General features: G+C 38.9%; 1 protein-coding gene across 1 annotated transcript in view; it reads right to left on the reverse strand.

Annotated features, from left to right (window-relative positions):
• Positions 1-16186, reverse strand: part of ZDHHC15 (zinc finger DHHC-type palmitoyltransferase 15) — a 414649-nt gene that overhangs the window by 62275 nt on the left and 336188 nt on the right. The window contains exon 11 of the mRNA XM_036304662.1: positions 11663-11741. Coding sequence (XP_036160555.1) covers positions 11695-11741 — 47 coding nt within the window. The 3' untranslated portion in view covers positions 11663-11694. The remainder of the gene's footprint in view (positions 1-11662; positions 11742-16186) is intronic.

The raw sequence follows: 16186 nt of genomic DNA on the forward strand, positions 1-16186 counted from the left end.
AACTCCCCTGTGAAACCATCCATTCCAGGACTTTTGTTTAGCTGGAGGTGTGTGTGTGTGTGTGTGTGTGTGTGTGTGTGTGTGTGTGTTTAATGTTTCTATTTCATTAGTTGTTATTGATCTATTCATTTTTTTCTAATTCTTCCTAATTGAGTTTTGCAAGATTGATATTTCTAGGAATTTGTCCATTTTTCTCAGTTTGTCCAATTTGTTGGCATATACTTGTCCATGGTATTTTCTAACAATCTTTTGCATTTCTGTGATGTCAGTTGTTACTTCACCACTTTCACTTCTGATATTTTAATTTAGGTCTTCTCTCTTTGTTACTTAATGAACCTGGCGAAAGGCTCATCAATCTTGTTTATGTTTTCAAAGAACAAGTTCTTGGTTTCATTGATCTTTTGTATTAATTTTTTAGTCTCTATGTCATTTATTTCCACTCTGATCTTTATTTTTCATTCCTTCCAGTTATTCTGGGCTTTTTTGTTGTTCTTATTCTAGTTCTCTTAGTTGTACGACTGGATAGTTTATTACAGATTTTTCTTGTTTCTTGAAGTAGGTCTGTATTTCCTTCAGGACTGCTTTTGCTGTGTCCCATATGTTTTGGTTTAATGTCTGTTCATTTATATTTGTTTCCAGGAAGTTTTTTTTTTATTTCTTCCTTGATCTTATTGGTAATCCAATCATTTTTTAATAACATGCTCTTTAGCCTTCATTTATTTGAATATTTTTGAGTGTTGCTATTGTAGTTGATTTCTGGTTTCATGCCATTGTGATCTGAAAAGATGCTTGATATGTTTTCAATCTTCCTGAGCATGTAGAGACTTATTTGGTGTCCTAACATGTGGTATCTTTGAGAATGTCCTTTGTGCACTTGAGAAGAATATATAATCTACAGCTTCGTAGTGAAACGTTCTGTAAAGATCTATTAAATCCATCTGAACTAGTGTGTCATTTAAGCTCACTGTTTCCTTGTTGATTTTTTGTCTGAAAAAAATCTATCAATTTTTGACATTGGTCTGTTAAAGTTCCCTACTGTGATTGCTGTCAATCTCTCCCTTCAAGTCCTCCAAGAGTTTTTAAAAAATATATTTAGGTGCTCCTATATTGGGTGTATATGTGCTTACCAGGGTTATATCCTTTTTTTGGAATGATCCCTTTAGTATCATGTAATGTCCTTCTTTGTCTCTTGTTATTGCCTCTGTTTAAAGGTCTATTTTTTTTTTCAGGTATAGGTATTGCTATCCCTGTGGGTTTTTTTTTTTTTTTCATTTCTATTGGCATGTTGTATTTTTTTCCATTTCTTCACATTCATCCTGTTTGAATCTTTTTTTCTGAGGTGGGTCCCCTGTAGACAGCTTATATATGTGTCCTGTTTTCTTATCCTTTCATCTACCCTTTATCTTTTGATTGGAGCATTTAATTCATTTACATTTAAAGTTATCATCGATAGGTATTTATTTATTGGCATTTTTATTTTTTTAAGCCTATGTTCCTTTCTATTTCTTCTTCTTCTTACAACAATCCCTTTAACAGTTTTTTTGCAATGCTTGTTTGGTCAAAGTAAACTCCCTTCACCTTATTTTTGGCTCTGAAACTCTTTATTTCACCTTCAATTTTGAGTGATATCTTGCTGGAAAGAGTAATCTTGGTTTCTGATCCTTGCTTTTCATAACTTTAAATACTTTATGCCATTCCCTTCTGGCCTGTAATTTTCCTGTTGGGAAACCAACTGACAACCATATGAGAGTTCCCTTGTAGGTAACCACCTGTTTCTCACTGCCCTTAAGATTATCGCTTTGTATTTAATGTTTACCATTTTAATTATAATGTGTCTTGTAGTAGGTCTCTTTGGATTCTTCTTGAATTGTACCCTCTGTGCTTCCTGAATGTGTGAGATTTTTTTTTTCCTTCACCAGCTTAGGGAAGTTATCTGTCATTATTTCTTCAAACAGATTCTCTATCCCTTGTTCATATTCTTCTCTTTCTGTTACCCCTATGATGCAGATGTTTTCCATGTCAGGTTGTCCCAATGTTCTCTTCAATTGCCCTCATGGTTTTTATGTATTTTTCTTCTTTTTCTGCTCTGAGTGATTTTTTTCTACCTTGTCTTTAAATTTGCTTATTTGGTCCTCTGCTTCTTCTAATCTACTGTTGATTCCTTCCAGTGTATTCTTTATAGCTTTGCTGAATAGAGTAGTCTTGGTTGCATGTCTTTGCTTTAAATCCCTTTGAATACTTCATGTTAATTTCTTCTGTCCTGACGTGTTTCTGTTGAGAAATCAGCTAACAGTCTTATGGGAAGGTCCTTTTAGGTAATTAACTGTCTCCCATTTGCTACCTTTAAGATTCTCTCTTTGTCTTTAACCATTGCGATTTTAATTATGATGTGTTTGGGTGTGGGTCTCTTTGGGTTCATCTTGATTTGGGCTCTCTGTTCTTCCTGAACTTGTGTGACTTTTTCCGTCACCAGGGTAAGAAAGTTTTCTGCCATTATTTCTTCAAACAGGTTCTCTATTCCTTGCTCATTCTCTTCTTCTTGTACTCCAATAATGCAGAAGTTGTAATGCTTCATTTTGTCCTTGCAGTTTCTTAGCCTGTTCTCATTTATTTTCATTCTATTTTATTTGATGCTTTGATGCATACTGTTATCTTATTCTCTAATACACTGATTTGATTCTGTTGTTTCTTTAACCTGCTGTTGATTCCTTCTAGTGTATTTTTTTGTTTTAGATATTATATTATTCATTTCTTACTGTTATATTTTATAATTTCTGTGTCCTTTTTAATGCTTACTCTCTCTCAGTTTATGTTCTTACTGAGATCATCCATTATTCCACTAAAGTTCTTGAGCATTTTTATAACCATTGTTTTAAACTCTGCATCTGGTATTTTGGTTGCTTCATTTTCAACCATTTCATTTAATTTTTCTCCTAAGGATTTCTCTTGTACTTTCTTTGGGGTATGCTTCTTTTTCTCCACATTTTGTGTGTCTTGTACTATATCTCTGTGTATTAGGTAGACCTGCTATGACTCTCAAACTTGTTATGATGCCTTTGTGATAAAAGTGTCCTGTTTGGCTCAATAGCACAATCTTCCAGATCACTTGATTCTGTGCTTCTGAAATGTTTCTTATGGGTTATGTGTACTTCCTGCTGTAGTTGAGTCTTGAATGCTGTTGTCACTTTCATGGGTAGAGCTAACTCTTCAGGCTGGTTGACCATAAGAGTAAAACTCAATCACTGTGTATGAGATGCTGTGGCTGCCCCCCGCCAATGCAAGTTGTTCCCTGTAGGTTGTGGTGCCTGCTAGAGTTCCCCTTTGGGTATGCCATTTGTGTAGCTGATTGGGTTGAGCTCTGGTGTGGTGAAGCCCACTACTATTTGTGTTGGTTAAGGGTCCAGTTGAGTGGGTTTCAGTTGCAGGGTGCTGTCAGACATTGTATGTAACTAGCCTTGGGCTACTTCTCTGTAGCTACTGGACCTGGGGTATGTGTGAGTAAAAGGGTTGGCTTCCTTGAGCTCTGAGCTGAGGGTGGATCAATAAAATTCCAAGGCTCTCTGAGTTGGGTGTCCACCTGTCAGCTACTTTTCCCAACCACCCCCCCCCCCGCCCATCAGGTTTGCCTGGACTTCCTCCAGATTCTTATGAAGAAAGGCAATACAAGCTGGCTGTAATCCACTGAGTTTGATGACTGTCTGAGACTCTCGTTAAATTTTCTTCAGAAAAAGAGCACACCTCAGGTCATTGTTGGGTGCAGTCAACAGTTCTTTCTGCTGAACTCGAGCTTGGCAGGGTGGTGTCACCAGTATTTGGAGGACTAGGTTAGTGGACACCCCCAGCTGGTACCAAAAGATGGTGCCTGAGGGCATTGTGGGATGTCAACTCAGGTCCAGGACCTCTGTAGCCAACCCTCCAGATCTCTCTCCAAGCCAAGCCACCCAGATTTTCTCTGTATGGCTTCTGTATGCCATTGGTCTCCTTACATCTACCAGAGCCCCAGGTGAGTGACCAAGAGTGAGCTCCTGTGTGCTGGCCTTATAGTAGAGAGCACCTATTTTTCTAACAGACTCCTTCCTCTTCCCAGTGGACAGAGTCCCCACTGATTTTTATTTCCAGATGTTATACAGGCTCCTCTTCCTGCCCCTGATGCTCTGGTTTGGGGATCCTGGCTTGGGTAAAGACTCCACTCATCTCAGGGGGGACTTTTACAGCTGAGATATCCTTCCAGGTTCTCAGCCACTACACCTGGGTGCAGGGCCTATCCCTCTCTGTGCTCCCCCCACCCACCCCCGTTCACACCAGTCTTTGTGTAGCTTCTTCTATAAATCCTTGGATATAATACTCCTGTCCAGGTATACTTTAGTTGGTTATTTGGGTTAAGTGCTTTATATTTTAGCTATAAATCCAGTTTGGCACCTAAAACAGGTGTGTGTGTGTGTGTGTGTGTGTGTGTGTGTGTGTGTGTGTGTGTTTGTAGCATCCAACTACTCCATAGCCATCTTTCCTTTATCCCTTGTTTAAAATTTTGAAGAAACTGCCAAACTATTTTCCAAAGTCACTGCATCATTAACACTCCTGTCAGCAGTGTATGAAGGTTCTGCTTTTTCTACATCCTGGTCAACACTTATTATTATGTGTCTTTTGAATTTTAACCATCCTATTCAATACTAAGTAGTATCTCATGGTTTTGATTTGCATTTTCCTAATGGCTAATGATGTTAAGCATCTTTTTTGAATATGGAGTTTTCTTTATAATACAGAATTGCAAGAGTTATTTTTATATTCTGCATATAGTTCACTTATCAGATACTTGATTTTCAAATACTTTCTCCTATAAGACCACAAATTGAATGATGCCATCTAATCATGGATTATATGAAATGTACAGAATAGGCAAATCCATAGAGACAGAAAATAGATTAGTGGTTGCCAAGAGCTGAGAGTAGAGGAATGTGGAGTGGATGCTGATAAGTATGGGGTTTCTTTTTGGGGTAATAAGTATATTCTAAAGTAGGTTTCAGTGATGGGTGTACTCCCTTGTGAGTATTCTTTTTTAAAATTCTTTATTGTTTAAAGTGTTACTTATGTCTACTTTGTCTCCCATTGACATCTTCCTGGCCACTCCCACCCCTCAACACATGCCCTCAACCCCCTAGCATCTGTGTGCATTGGTTATGCACATTTGCAACAGCATGGATGGAACTGGAGAGCATTATGCTAAACAAAATAAGCCAGTTGGGGAAAGATAAATATCACATGATCTCACTCATATGTGGGATATAATGATCAACATAATTTGATGAACAAGAATAGATCCAGAGACAAATGGTGGGGGGGGGGGGCGTTAGAGAGAAACGAAAGGACTTATATGCATGCATATTAGCATGGCCAATGGACACAGACACTGAGGCTGTGGGGGCTTGCCTGGGGTGGGAATGGTTGGGGGAGGGGTCAGTTGGGGGGAAAAGGAGACATATGCAAAACTTTAGACAATAAAAAAATTTAAACTCAAACTTACATGGGGATAAAAGGGGGGCAAAGGACCTAAATAGACACTTTTCGAAAGAGGACATACTCAAGGCCAAGGGACATATGAAAACATGCTCAAAGTCACTAATCATCTGAGAAATTCAAATCAAAACACCAATGAGGTACCATCTCACACCTGTCAGAATGGCAATCATCAAAAAATCAACAAACAACAAGTGCTGGAGAGGATGCAGAGAAAAAGGAAGCATCTTGCACTGCTGGTGGGAATGAAGACTGATGCAGCCACTGTGAAAAACAGCATGGAGTTTCCTCAAAAATTTAAAAATGGATCTCCCATTTGACCTAGTAATCCCACTACTAGGAATATATCCCAAGAAATCAGAAACACGAATCAGAAAGAATATATGCACCCCTATGTTCATAGCAGCACAATTTACAATAGCTAAGATTTGGAATCAGCCTAAATGCCCATCAGCAGATGAGTGGATTAAAAATCTGTGGTACATCTACACAATGGAATACTATGCTGCTGTAAAAAAGGACCTCTTACCATTTGCAACAGCATGGAAGGATCCGGAGAGCATTATGCCAGGCAAAATAAACCAGCTGGAGAAAGGTAAATATCACATGATCTCACTTATTTTGGGAATATAATGAACACATAAACTGATGAAGAAAAATAGAGCCAGAGTCATAGAAGCATCAAACAGGCCATCCTACCTAAGAGGGAAGGCGGGGGGGGGGGGGGCGGGGGGTAAGAGATCAACCAAAGGACTTGTATGCATGAATATGAGCATAACAAATGGACACAACAGTAGGGGGTTGAGGGCATGTGCTGGGGGTGGGAGCGACTGGGGAGAGGTCAATGGGGGGGGGGGGGAAGGAGACTTATGTAATACTTTAACAGATAGAGAATTTAAAAAAGAAATATATTAAGATAACAATGAAAAAAATACCAATGGCTTATTCCACAGATCCAGAACAAATATTCCAAAAATTTATATGGAATCAAAAAGACCCTGAATAGCTGCCGCAATCTTGAGAAAGAACAAAGTTGGAGGGATTACAATACCAGATATCATGTTACACTACAAATGTACTTTTAAAATTAAACTGCACTCAGAGATTTTTCACATAAACCTATTAATTATTTTTAAAAATAATTTACTTTCAATAACATATAATATTTCACCACAGTGATGCAGCTATTTACTTTAACATTCCTCCATTTTTAGGTATTTCATTTTGTTTTTAATTTTCTCCTATTATAATAAATTGATGATGAATACCTGATTATTTAATTAAAATACATGCCTAAAATGAAGTATCAGATAAAATTATAAGAAAATTTTGAGGTTTTTATGTTACCAAATTGTCATAAAAAATGATCTGTGAATTTCACCTTACGTCAGTAATATCTAAGAGCACCTGTTCTCCTTTGGCAAAATGGTTGTGCAGTAGTTGGAAACTATGCTCATCTCCTCCCAGAGCCAGTCTGGACTTAAAGCTCAATTACAGAGCAATCAACCTGAATAACCAACTGAAGTTTACCTGAATAGAAGTCTTATAACCAAGTATTTATAGAAGAAACCACATGGAGACTGGTAAGAGGGCTGTAGATCTGGAAAAGGCTGGCTCCCACACCCATCCATGTGTGGCGGTTGAGAAACTGGAGGGATATCTAGGCTTTAAAAGTCCCCCATGAGGAGTGTAGCGTCAACCCCATACCAGGTTTTCAAACCCAGAGCACCAGAGCTGGAAATAGGAGTCCAAATATCATCTGGCGATGAAAATCAGTGGGGACTCTGACTGCCTGGAAGAAGGAGTCTGCTATAAACCTAGGTGCCCTTTTAAAGGGTCAGTGCACAGGGTGTGGCTCTGGTAGAGGTAAGGCAACTGAGTGAATATGGTAGTCATACAGAGAATATCCGAGTGGAGTGGCCCTAGGAGAGATCTGGAGGGTGAGCCACCAAGGTCCCTGTGCTGAGTTCCTATCCTACACTGTCCCCACATACCATCTTCCCAGGTGAGTACTCTTATTCTTATAGGACCAGCCTGTGAAGTGCACTAGTCTGGCTCTCCAACTACAGGCAACACCAACCTGCTGATTTTGAGTCCTGCAGAAAGGACTGCTGGTTGTATTCAATACCATCTTTGGTATGCTCCTATTCTGGGGAAGGTCTTGGCAGAGGCTCACAAAGTCATTGAGCTGTATAGCTTTGGAATAGTGGCCATTCTTCCTATACTCACATGCACAACTACTGTCTGATCCACAAACCTGCTGATTCTTTTGGCCTGTACTTCCAACTCTCAATGTCTCTGCGCAGTTAAGCTTAGTACCATAGGGGGATTGCAGTGCTGCTTAGACCTGGGATGTTCAGAGCAATTCTCCCTCAGAGGATCTTGTACAAGATTCAGATAGGCACTGGGTTGTGCAGCTACAGCGAGGGTGTCCATTCTTACCCAACCCAAAGCCTGAGTCCAAAAAATATATGCACCCCTATGTACACTGTAGTGTTATTTACAATAGCCAAGTTTTGGAAGCAGCCCAAATGCCCATCACTAGATTAGCGGATTAAAAAACTGCAGTACACTTACATAAGGGAATACCACTCAGCAATAAAAAAGAATGAAATTTTATCTTCTGTGACAACATGCACAGACCTAGAGGGTATTATGCTAAGTGAAATAAGCCAGTCAGAGAAAGAAAAATACTATATGGTTTCATTTATATGTTGAATCTAATGAACAAAATAAACAAACAAAATAGAAGCAGACGCATTAATACAGGGAGCAGACTGACAGCTGTCGGAGGGGGGTTTGGGAAGCTCTGTGAAATAGGTGAAGGGATTAAGCAAAAGAAACCAAACACACAAAACAATTCATAGAGATAGACATCAGTATGGTGGTTACCAGAGGAAAGGGATGGTGGGGGCAGGTAGAAGAAGGTAAATGTGGGATAAATGGTGACTTAAGGAGATTTGACTTTGGGTGGTGAACACATAATAAAATATATACATGATGTATTCTAGAATTATACATCTAAAACCTACATAATTTTATTAACCAATATAACCCCAATAAATTCAATGAAAAATTTAAAATGCACATGTTTTCCATATATCCTTGCCAACACTAGGTACACTAATTTATACAAATTGGCTGCTTAAGTAGACAAATTTTATATTTTGGGATATTTTTAAAACTTATTTTTTAAAAATTTTTATATGTCTTTACTGATTTCAGAGAGGAAGGGAGAGGGAGAGAGAGATAGAAACATCAATGGTGAGAGAGAATCATTGATCAGCTGCCTCCTGCACACCCCACACTGGGGATCTAGCCCACATATGCCCTGACCGGGAATTGAACTGTGACCTCCTGGCTCATAGGTCAACGCTCAACCACTGAACCATGCTGGCTGGGCAATTTTGGGATATTTTAATTTGTATTTCTTTCTAGTGAAGTTGAACAAGTTTATGTTCGTTTTTAATTTTAACTTTTATTTTGTCAGTTGTACCTTTGCACATTTTCTAATTGTTGTGTTTATCTTTATTTACTACTTTCCAAAATTTTTGTAAATTAAGGATGCTACATTTTTGTTTTCTATATTTTCAAATTTCTCCAAGTTTTTCTTTTCATTTTGAAGAAAATATCATGTAGAATCAGTGTTTCTTTTGTGTAAAAATTATAGCAATAATTTTTATATACAAAAATTTGAGTCAAAATAAAAATATGTTAGCATTTGTTACTTCTAAGTTGTAAATAGTTGGGTAGCTTTCATACTTTAATTTTTAAAACTTTTAAAATAAAACAAAGGAAAACATATATAAAGTATCTAATAGTTTGGACATATATAATTCAACCATTCTTTTATTGATGGACATTCAGGTTGTTTTCTATTTGGAGCTTTTATAAACTTCACCATAGTAATTATCCATATACATTAAAATTTTTTCATATTTAAGTTTTGAAATGATTCTCCTACTCTTCATCCTATGTTCCCAAATGCATGTCTATTATCAGAATAAAACTGTTGTTCCCACAAAAAATAATCAGTTAATTCATTTTAACAAATTGCCCTGGGAAAAACATTGATTAAAAGCAATTTTTCTTATTAAGGAAATCATATAAAAATATATTTTATGCCCTAACCGGTTTGGCTCAGTGGATAGAGCGTCAGCCTATGGACTCAAGGGTCCCAGGTTCGATTTCAGTCAAGGGCATGTACCTTGGTTGCGGGCACATCCCCAGTAAGGAGTGTGCAGGAGGCAGCTGATCGATGTTTCTAACTCTCTATCCCTTTCCCTTCCTCTCTGTAAAAAAATCAATAAAATATATTTTAAATATATATATATATATTTTATGATTTAACATTTACTCAAGATGTTCTGAAAAAAAGTTACATGTTAATATAAATTTGGGTAAACTTATTCCACTTTTGGGGATTGATAAAATTCCTTAGCATATTATATGTCCTGATAAGTACTGCACGAAAGACAACGCTCCATGATCTGCACAGAATAAAAAAAGTTTAGTCAAATAGTTTCATAGAGTTACTACATCCTCTTCTTGGAGAATTACAAAACTCATTTGTATACTACAAGTCTTGAGAATCCCTATGGTAAAGGTAACTCTCTAATTTTGCTTATACAGGGTTTCCTAAATTATTTCACCAGAGAACTGTATTCCTTTTTAACATATGTTAACATGCCAAAGTGCTTCATAGACTATCCACAGTAAAATGTAAAAATAAGAAAATGTGAGAGGTTCACAGCATGGATAACTGAAATTCAAATACTATCATACAAGTTGTCTCACTTAAACATCAAACATTTCATCAGGTCTTTGGAGAAAAAAACATTTAATTCTTCTCTCTTTTTAACCTTTGATTGTAAGTGAAGGTACACAGTAAGTAAGCCAAGTCAGGTTTTTAAATATAGTGCCATAGTGGTAAGAGTATGCTCTAAGGTCAGACAGACCTGGGTTGCAATCTTAGTTTAGCCACTTACTAGTTGGACAGGTAACTTAATATCTCTGGACTTCAGTTTTTTCATTAATTAAAATGGGAATAATAACATTCACTTCACAGAGTTTCTGTGAGGATTAAATGAGATAACACACATCAAGTACATAGTAAAGTGGCTGGCATATACAAGGTCTCTTACAGTATCTAAGGTATACTGGTACACAGCAGGGCTTTATAAAGGAAAAAAGTGAAGACCCAAGAGTCCATAAACATATCAATAGGCTTCTGAATAGCTTTCCATGGGAATAAAATTGGAAAACTTATCTGATCAGAGCTTTGAACTCCATGGTATTTCTATCACTAAAAGTCTCCATTTACTGCTGAATTACACTAGGTTATTTAACCGCGAATGTTGCAAAGAGAAGGTTGTTTAGCTTTTCACTAGACCAAAGAGAATCCCATGTGTAAGATTGCCTGCCATTGTGAATAAATTAGTAGCATTTTGGGCGAATTGGAGTGTAGGGATGGTACTTTTTGCCTGTGAGTGGATAAGAGTAGGTTGTTAACTTACATAATGGAGCCAAGCAAAAAGAACCTATTCATAATCTATATCATCTTAGAGGCCAAAATGCACCAGGACAAGATTTATAGTACATAGGTTGAAAGCACATAACCTGAATGGAATGTTTGGCTGTTTCTAGATACCTTGGGTGGTCTTTTTAGCCCAAGTGAATAGTGTGAGTTTACAGGAAATAAGGGCATCCTTTTCAGTACATTACACAGGGAAATTATGTCTAGAACTTCTACTTATGTGAGTAATACAAGAGTGGAGAATTTAACATCTTGTTCACCAGGGTGAAATCTTACTCATTTGCTAGTACCTCCCAAGATTGCCTCTTAGCAGTCCAGGTTGCACTCTATGTGCCTCCCACAGAACACTGACCTGTTGCCCTGGCTGGTGTTTCTCAGTGGATAGAGCATCAGCCCACACACTGAAGTGTCGGGTTTGATTCCCAAAGGCACAGCCATGGCTGGGGTTCGTGTGGGAAGCAACCAATCGATGTGTCTCTCTAAAGTTCATGTTTCTATCTCTCTCTCCCCCTCCCTCTTCCCTTCCACATTATTTAAAAATCAGTGGGAAAAAATATCCTCAGGAGAATTAACAACAACAACAAAATTTTAAAAAGAGAAAAGAATACTGACCTGTCTTAGAGATGCAGGAAATGTGAAAACTGCTATGTTTCTGTCTCCACTGCAAGAGATGATGAACCTTCTGGATAATCTGTAAGGTTGAAAAATGAAGGTGATCAAATGTCCCTTTCTCTTATACAGGTAGGTATTTATCCAATGGAATATTTCCTTCTTTTTCAATCCCTAGAAGCAGCAGACATCTGCAAATCTCTAAAGACTTATGTGCTATACTGAAGCATTTATAACCAGCTCAGACATTCACATTCCAAGAGTAGTCAGCCTGCTGTACTATGAACTAAGATTATTTTATTTATCAGCATTATCTATAATAATAAAAGGGCAATATGCTAATTAGACCAGACATCCTTCTGGATGTCATTCCGGACGTCCTTCCTGACGAAGTCGGGGTGGAAGGAAGCCAGCCAGGATTCCAGGTGCCTGCAGGTGGCCAGAGGGAAGCCAGCCCAGGTCCTGGGTGCCTGCCGGTGGCTGGAGGAAAGCCTGGGTCCCAGGTGCCAGAGGGAAGCTGGTGCTGGCAGCTGAAGGAAGGAAGGCCTACCCTTGCACAAATTTCATGCATCGGGCCTCTAGTCTAATCTATAATACTGGCTGGTATTTGACTTAAATAGCTGTGCTGTCAGTTCCACATTGTATGGTTTTAAATGGAATGTTTTGGGTCTTATTACTCACAAAATTACCATGTCTTGCTATTATTTTACTGGCCATATTTGAGATAGCTATTATCATATTTTAGGTGTTGGTGTTTCTAAAGAGGAATGAAGTATCTAGAAAATAAGTGCCTTTGGAATTAACAACCAATATCATTTATAGTACATACAAATGTTTTTGTTTCCAACCCCCAGCCTTTTGGGTGCACAAAGTGAACTCTGAATCAGTTTGCTTAATGTTCAGACAATCATTTTCTTTATACTCCCTGCATACAAATGAACTTGGCACTTTGAGATTTAAACAAAAGTTGACAGTTCTTGACCGTTACAGTTTCTGCTTAGTACATTCTACTTTATGAAATCAGTGTGCCATTCAGAGTGCTCCAGTAAGTGTGAGGTCTGGATTTCAGAAGATAGAGGTTATCCAGGATATGTTACCCTCGCCCCAGTTAACCAGGTAGATTCCAGACACAAGGCTGCTTTCTTCCAGGAAGAGTGAAAAAGTAAAAGTGGCTCAGAGAATGTCTTTGGAATCAAGGCTTCATAGTGGGTATAGCATTCTGTTTTGTCTGAAATCCCAGATTTAGAGTATTCTTGATCTAAAGTCTGAACAGAAAGTAACTATATTGGACCTGCTCTTCAGTGAAGGACAGAGAATAACTCATGTTTGTCAAATAACTGTAAATCCCTAGTCATTCAATATATGTTAGTTGTACTCTTGGAATCAAACAATGATTTATATGCAACCTTATTTTGTTAAGGATGCAGAGAATAATGAAATGAAAGTGATAAGCTCTCTGACCTTAAGGAATTGCTATTCAGTTCCTTACCATCCAAACTTTATGTTGGAGCCAGTTACTTTTTCATCAGTTAGCTTGAGGTCCTGTTCATTATTCATGATTTTTCTTGTACCTTCCCCCTCTTCATTCCTTTACACCAACCCACATCCTATATAATCTTTAAGACACAAACTTTACTTCCTCTGTAAATCCTTTCTTACCAGCCCAACCTACAGGAATCACTCCCCTTTAAATTCCTATAGCACAGAGCAGAACCTCTCTGGAGATCCAGACCAGAACTTGGCTGGAGATCCTGGCTAGGCTGCTGATCAACTGAACACTGTCTCCATGTCATTCCTTCTTCGCCGACTCCGTCCACACCTTTGGGGACCCCTGGACCCGCTGGGGTTGGACCCCAGCATCTGGCGCCCGAACAGGGACCCTTAGGTAAGTCCCCCTGTACTTGGGACGGATAGGACTGCACCGTAGGGTGCTGCAGACACCCCCCCCCCCCCATAGAGGATAAGTAGGGTAAGCGGGTAGTTAGTACAGAACTCTGATTGACAGGATGGGTCATACTGAGTCTAAAGAAAAAAGACTCTGTATTAATCTTTTAACGCATATGCTTGCTAGCAGAGGAGTTAAGGTTACTCCCAGTCAGACAGAAAGTTTTATAGAAGACGTATGTCAATGGCTTCCTGAGGATGGAACTGTTAATTTAGAAACTTGGACTAAAGTAGGAGAGCAATTAAAGAACTATTACAGCTACCATGGATCTGAGAAGGTCCTGGCAGATACCTTTTCTCTCTGGAATTCAATTTGTGAAACCTTGGCACCAGAGGCAAAAATGGTTGAACTTTCTCAAAATTTAAATAGTCCCTCGGCTCCACGCAGAGAGGATACATCATTATTGTCTTCAGCTCAATCTAAAAGCAATTTAGCTATGCCTATTGATCGGGAGGAGAATAAATATCATAAACATGACCATTGGTCCTTTCCAGTCAGTAGAGAGGAGAGAGGCCCTCCCATTCAAAACAGGCTCCCCAAATTAGAAAGGAAGCCTGTGGCTCCTATGAGCTCCATGTCTAAATTTCAAAGGGCGATAAGAGAAGCTGAAGCTAATGGAGATCTTGAATTCTCACTCTGCTTCCCAGTTGCATATGAGAATGAGTCTGGTGGGGACGGAAACCCCACCTGGGAGCCTATACCTTACAAAGTACTTAAAGAATTAAAATTGGCCTGCTCTGAATATGGACCTCTAGCTCCTTACACACAAACCTTGGTAGAAACCCTAGCCAGTAAATGGATGACTCCTTATGATTGGTCACAGGTTTGTAAAGCCTGTCTCTCAGGAGGCGATTACTTATTATGGAAAACTGAATATGATGATCTTGCTAAGAAAGCTGTAGCCACTAGCAAAAAAACAGAAAAGGAATAACCCTAGACATGATATTAGGAGAAGGTGATTTTAACACGGCTCAGGAGCAAATGAATATGCCCACAGAGGCACTTACCAAAGTAACCAGTTGTGCAGTAAATGCCTGGAAATCCCTACCTTATACAGCAGGAAAAACAACCACCCTTACAGAGGTTAAACAGAAGGTCGAGGAACCATATCAGGATTTCCTTTCTCGCCTCATACAAGCAGTCAAGAGAATAATCAATAACAAAGAGGCAGCCGATATCCTAATCAAACAACTGGCTTTTGAAAATGCTAATAATACCTGTCAGGCTTTATTAAGGCCGATTCACAGAACAGGAACTATAAATGATTTTATAAAACAGTGTGCTGATGTAAGTCCAGCATTTATACAGGGTGTAGCTATAGCTGCAGCTCTCAAAGGGGAGACATACCCTCAATATGTACAGGGTATAGGACAAGCCAACAATAATACAGGTAATAAAAGAAATATGAACTGCTACTCTTGTGGCTTATCTGGGCACTTTAGCAGAGAATGCCCAAATAAAAATAATAATACTCAGGCCAGATGGCAAGCTCCTCGACAGCCTGGAAATACATTAGGGAATAATATTAATCCTCCAAAAACCGTTTGTCCCCGATGTCAGAAAGGATTCCATTGGGCAAAGGAATGTAGATCAAAATACCATAAAAATGGTCGGCCTTTAAACTCTACAAATAGCTCCCAAGGAGGTTATATCCCATCACCTCAATTGGGAAACTTGAGAAGGGGCCAGCCCCAGGCCCCTGCAATAATAGGGGCATCAACCTTCAACCCCTCTGCAAATTTCAATCAGTCAGTGACCTCTTCAGGGCAACCCCAGGCAGTGCAGGATTGGACCTCCACTCAACCACCCATGCAGTACTAACCCCAGACTCGCCAGTAGCAGCCATTCCTACAGGAGTGTCTGGGCCGCTGCCTGAGGGAACCGTAGGTTTAATATTAGGACGGAGCTCCACCTCATTACAGGGGATCTTAGTCATCCCAGGAGTTGTTGATGCAGACTACACAGGAGAAATACAGATTTTACTTTCCCCACCCACCACAACTATACAGATTCAGCCCAACCAGAGAATTGCCCAATTAATCCTGTTACCAATACATAAAATAGGGACAGCTGTTACCCAGGAAGCTAGAGGGGCCGGAGGCTTTGGATCTAGTGATGCAGCATTTTGGATACAAGAAATCCATGCTACTAGACCTACAAAAATTTTACAAATTCAGGGAAAACCAATTGAAGGTCTATTGGATACAGGAGCAGATGTTTCCTGCATAGCAGGGAAGGATTGGCCCTCTTCATGGCCCACGCACACCACCTCCACTTCCCTAGTAGGACTAGGCAAGGCATCTAATGTAAAAAAGAGTTCTCAGGTTTTAACTTGGGCTGATGAAGATCAATATTCAGGAACATTCTGTCCCTATGTAATTACAACTATCCCCTTTACATTATGGGGAAGAGATATCTTATCTCAAATGAGAGTTCTATTATATAGCCCCAGCGGTGTTTGATTTACTCCTGTTACAAAATATTACAAGAAAATGAGTTTAAATATTCCTCTCCTCATCATGTTCTACAACATACTCTATTTGTAATTAATATACTAAATGTAGATTCTGAGGGAAATTCCC

This window comes from Myotis myotis, unplaced genomic scaffold (assembly GCF_014108235.1).
Source record: "Myotis myotis isolate mMyoMyo1 unplaced genomic scaffold, mMyoMyo1.p scaffold_m19_p_4, whole genome shotgun sequence".
NCBI lineage: Eukaryota > Metazoa > Chordata > Mammalia > Chiroptera > Vespertilionidae > Myotis > Myotis myotis.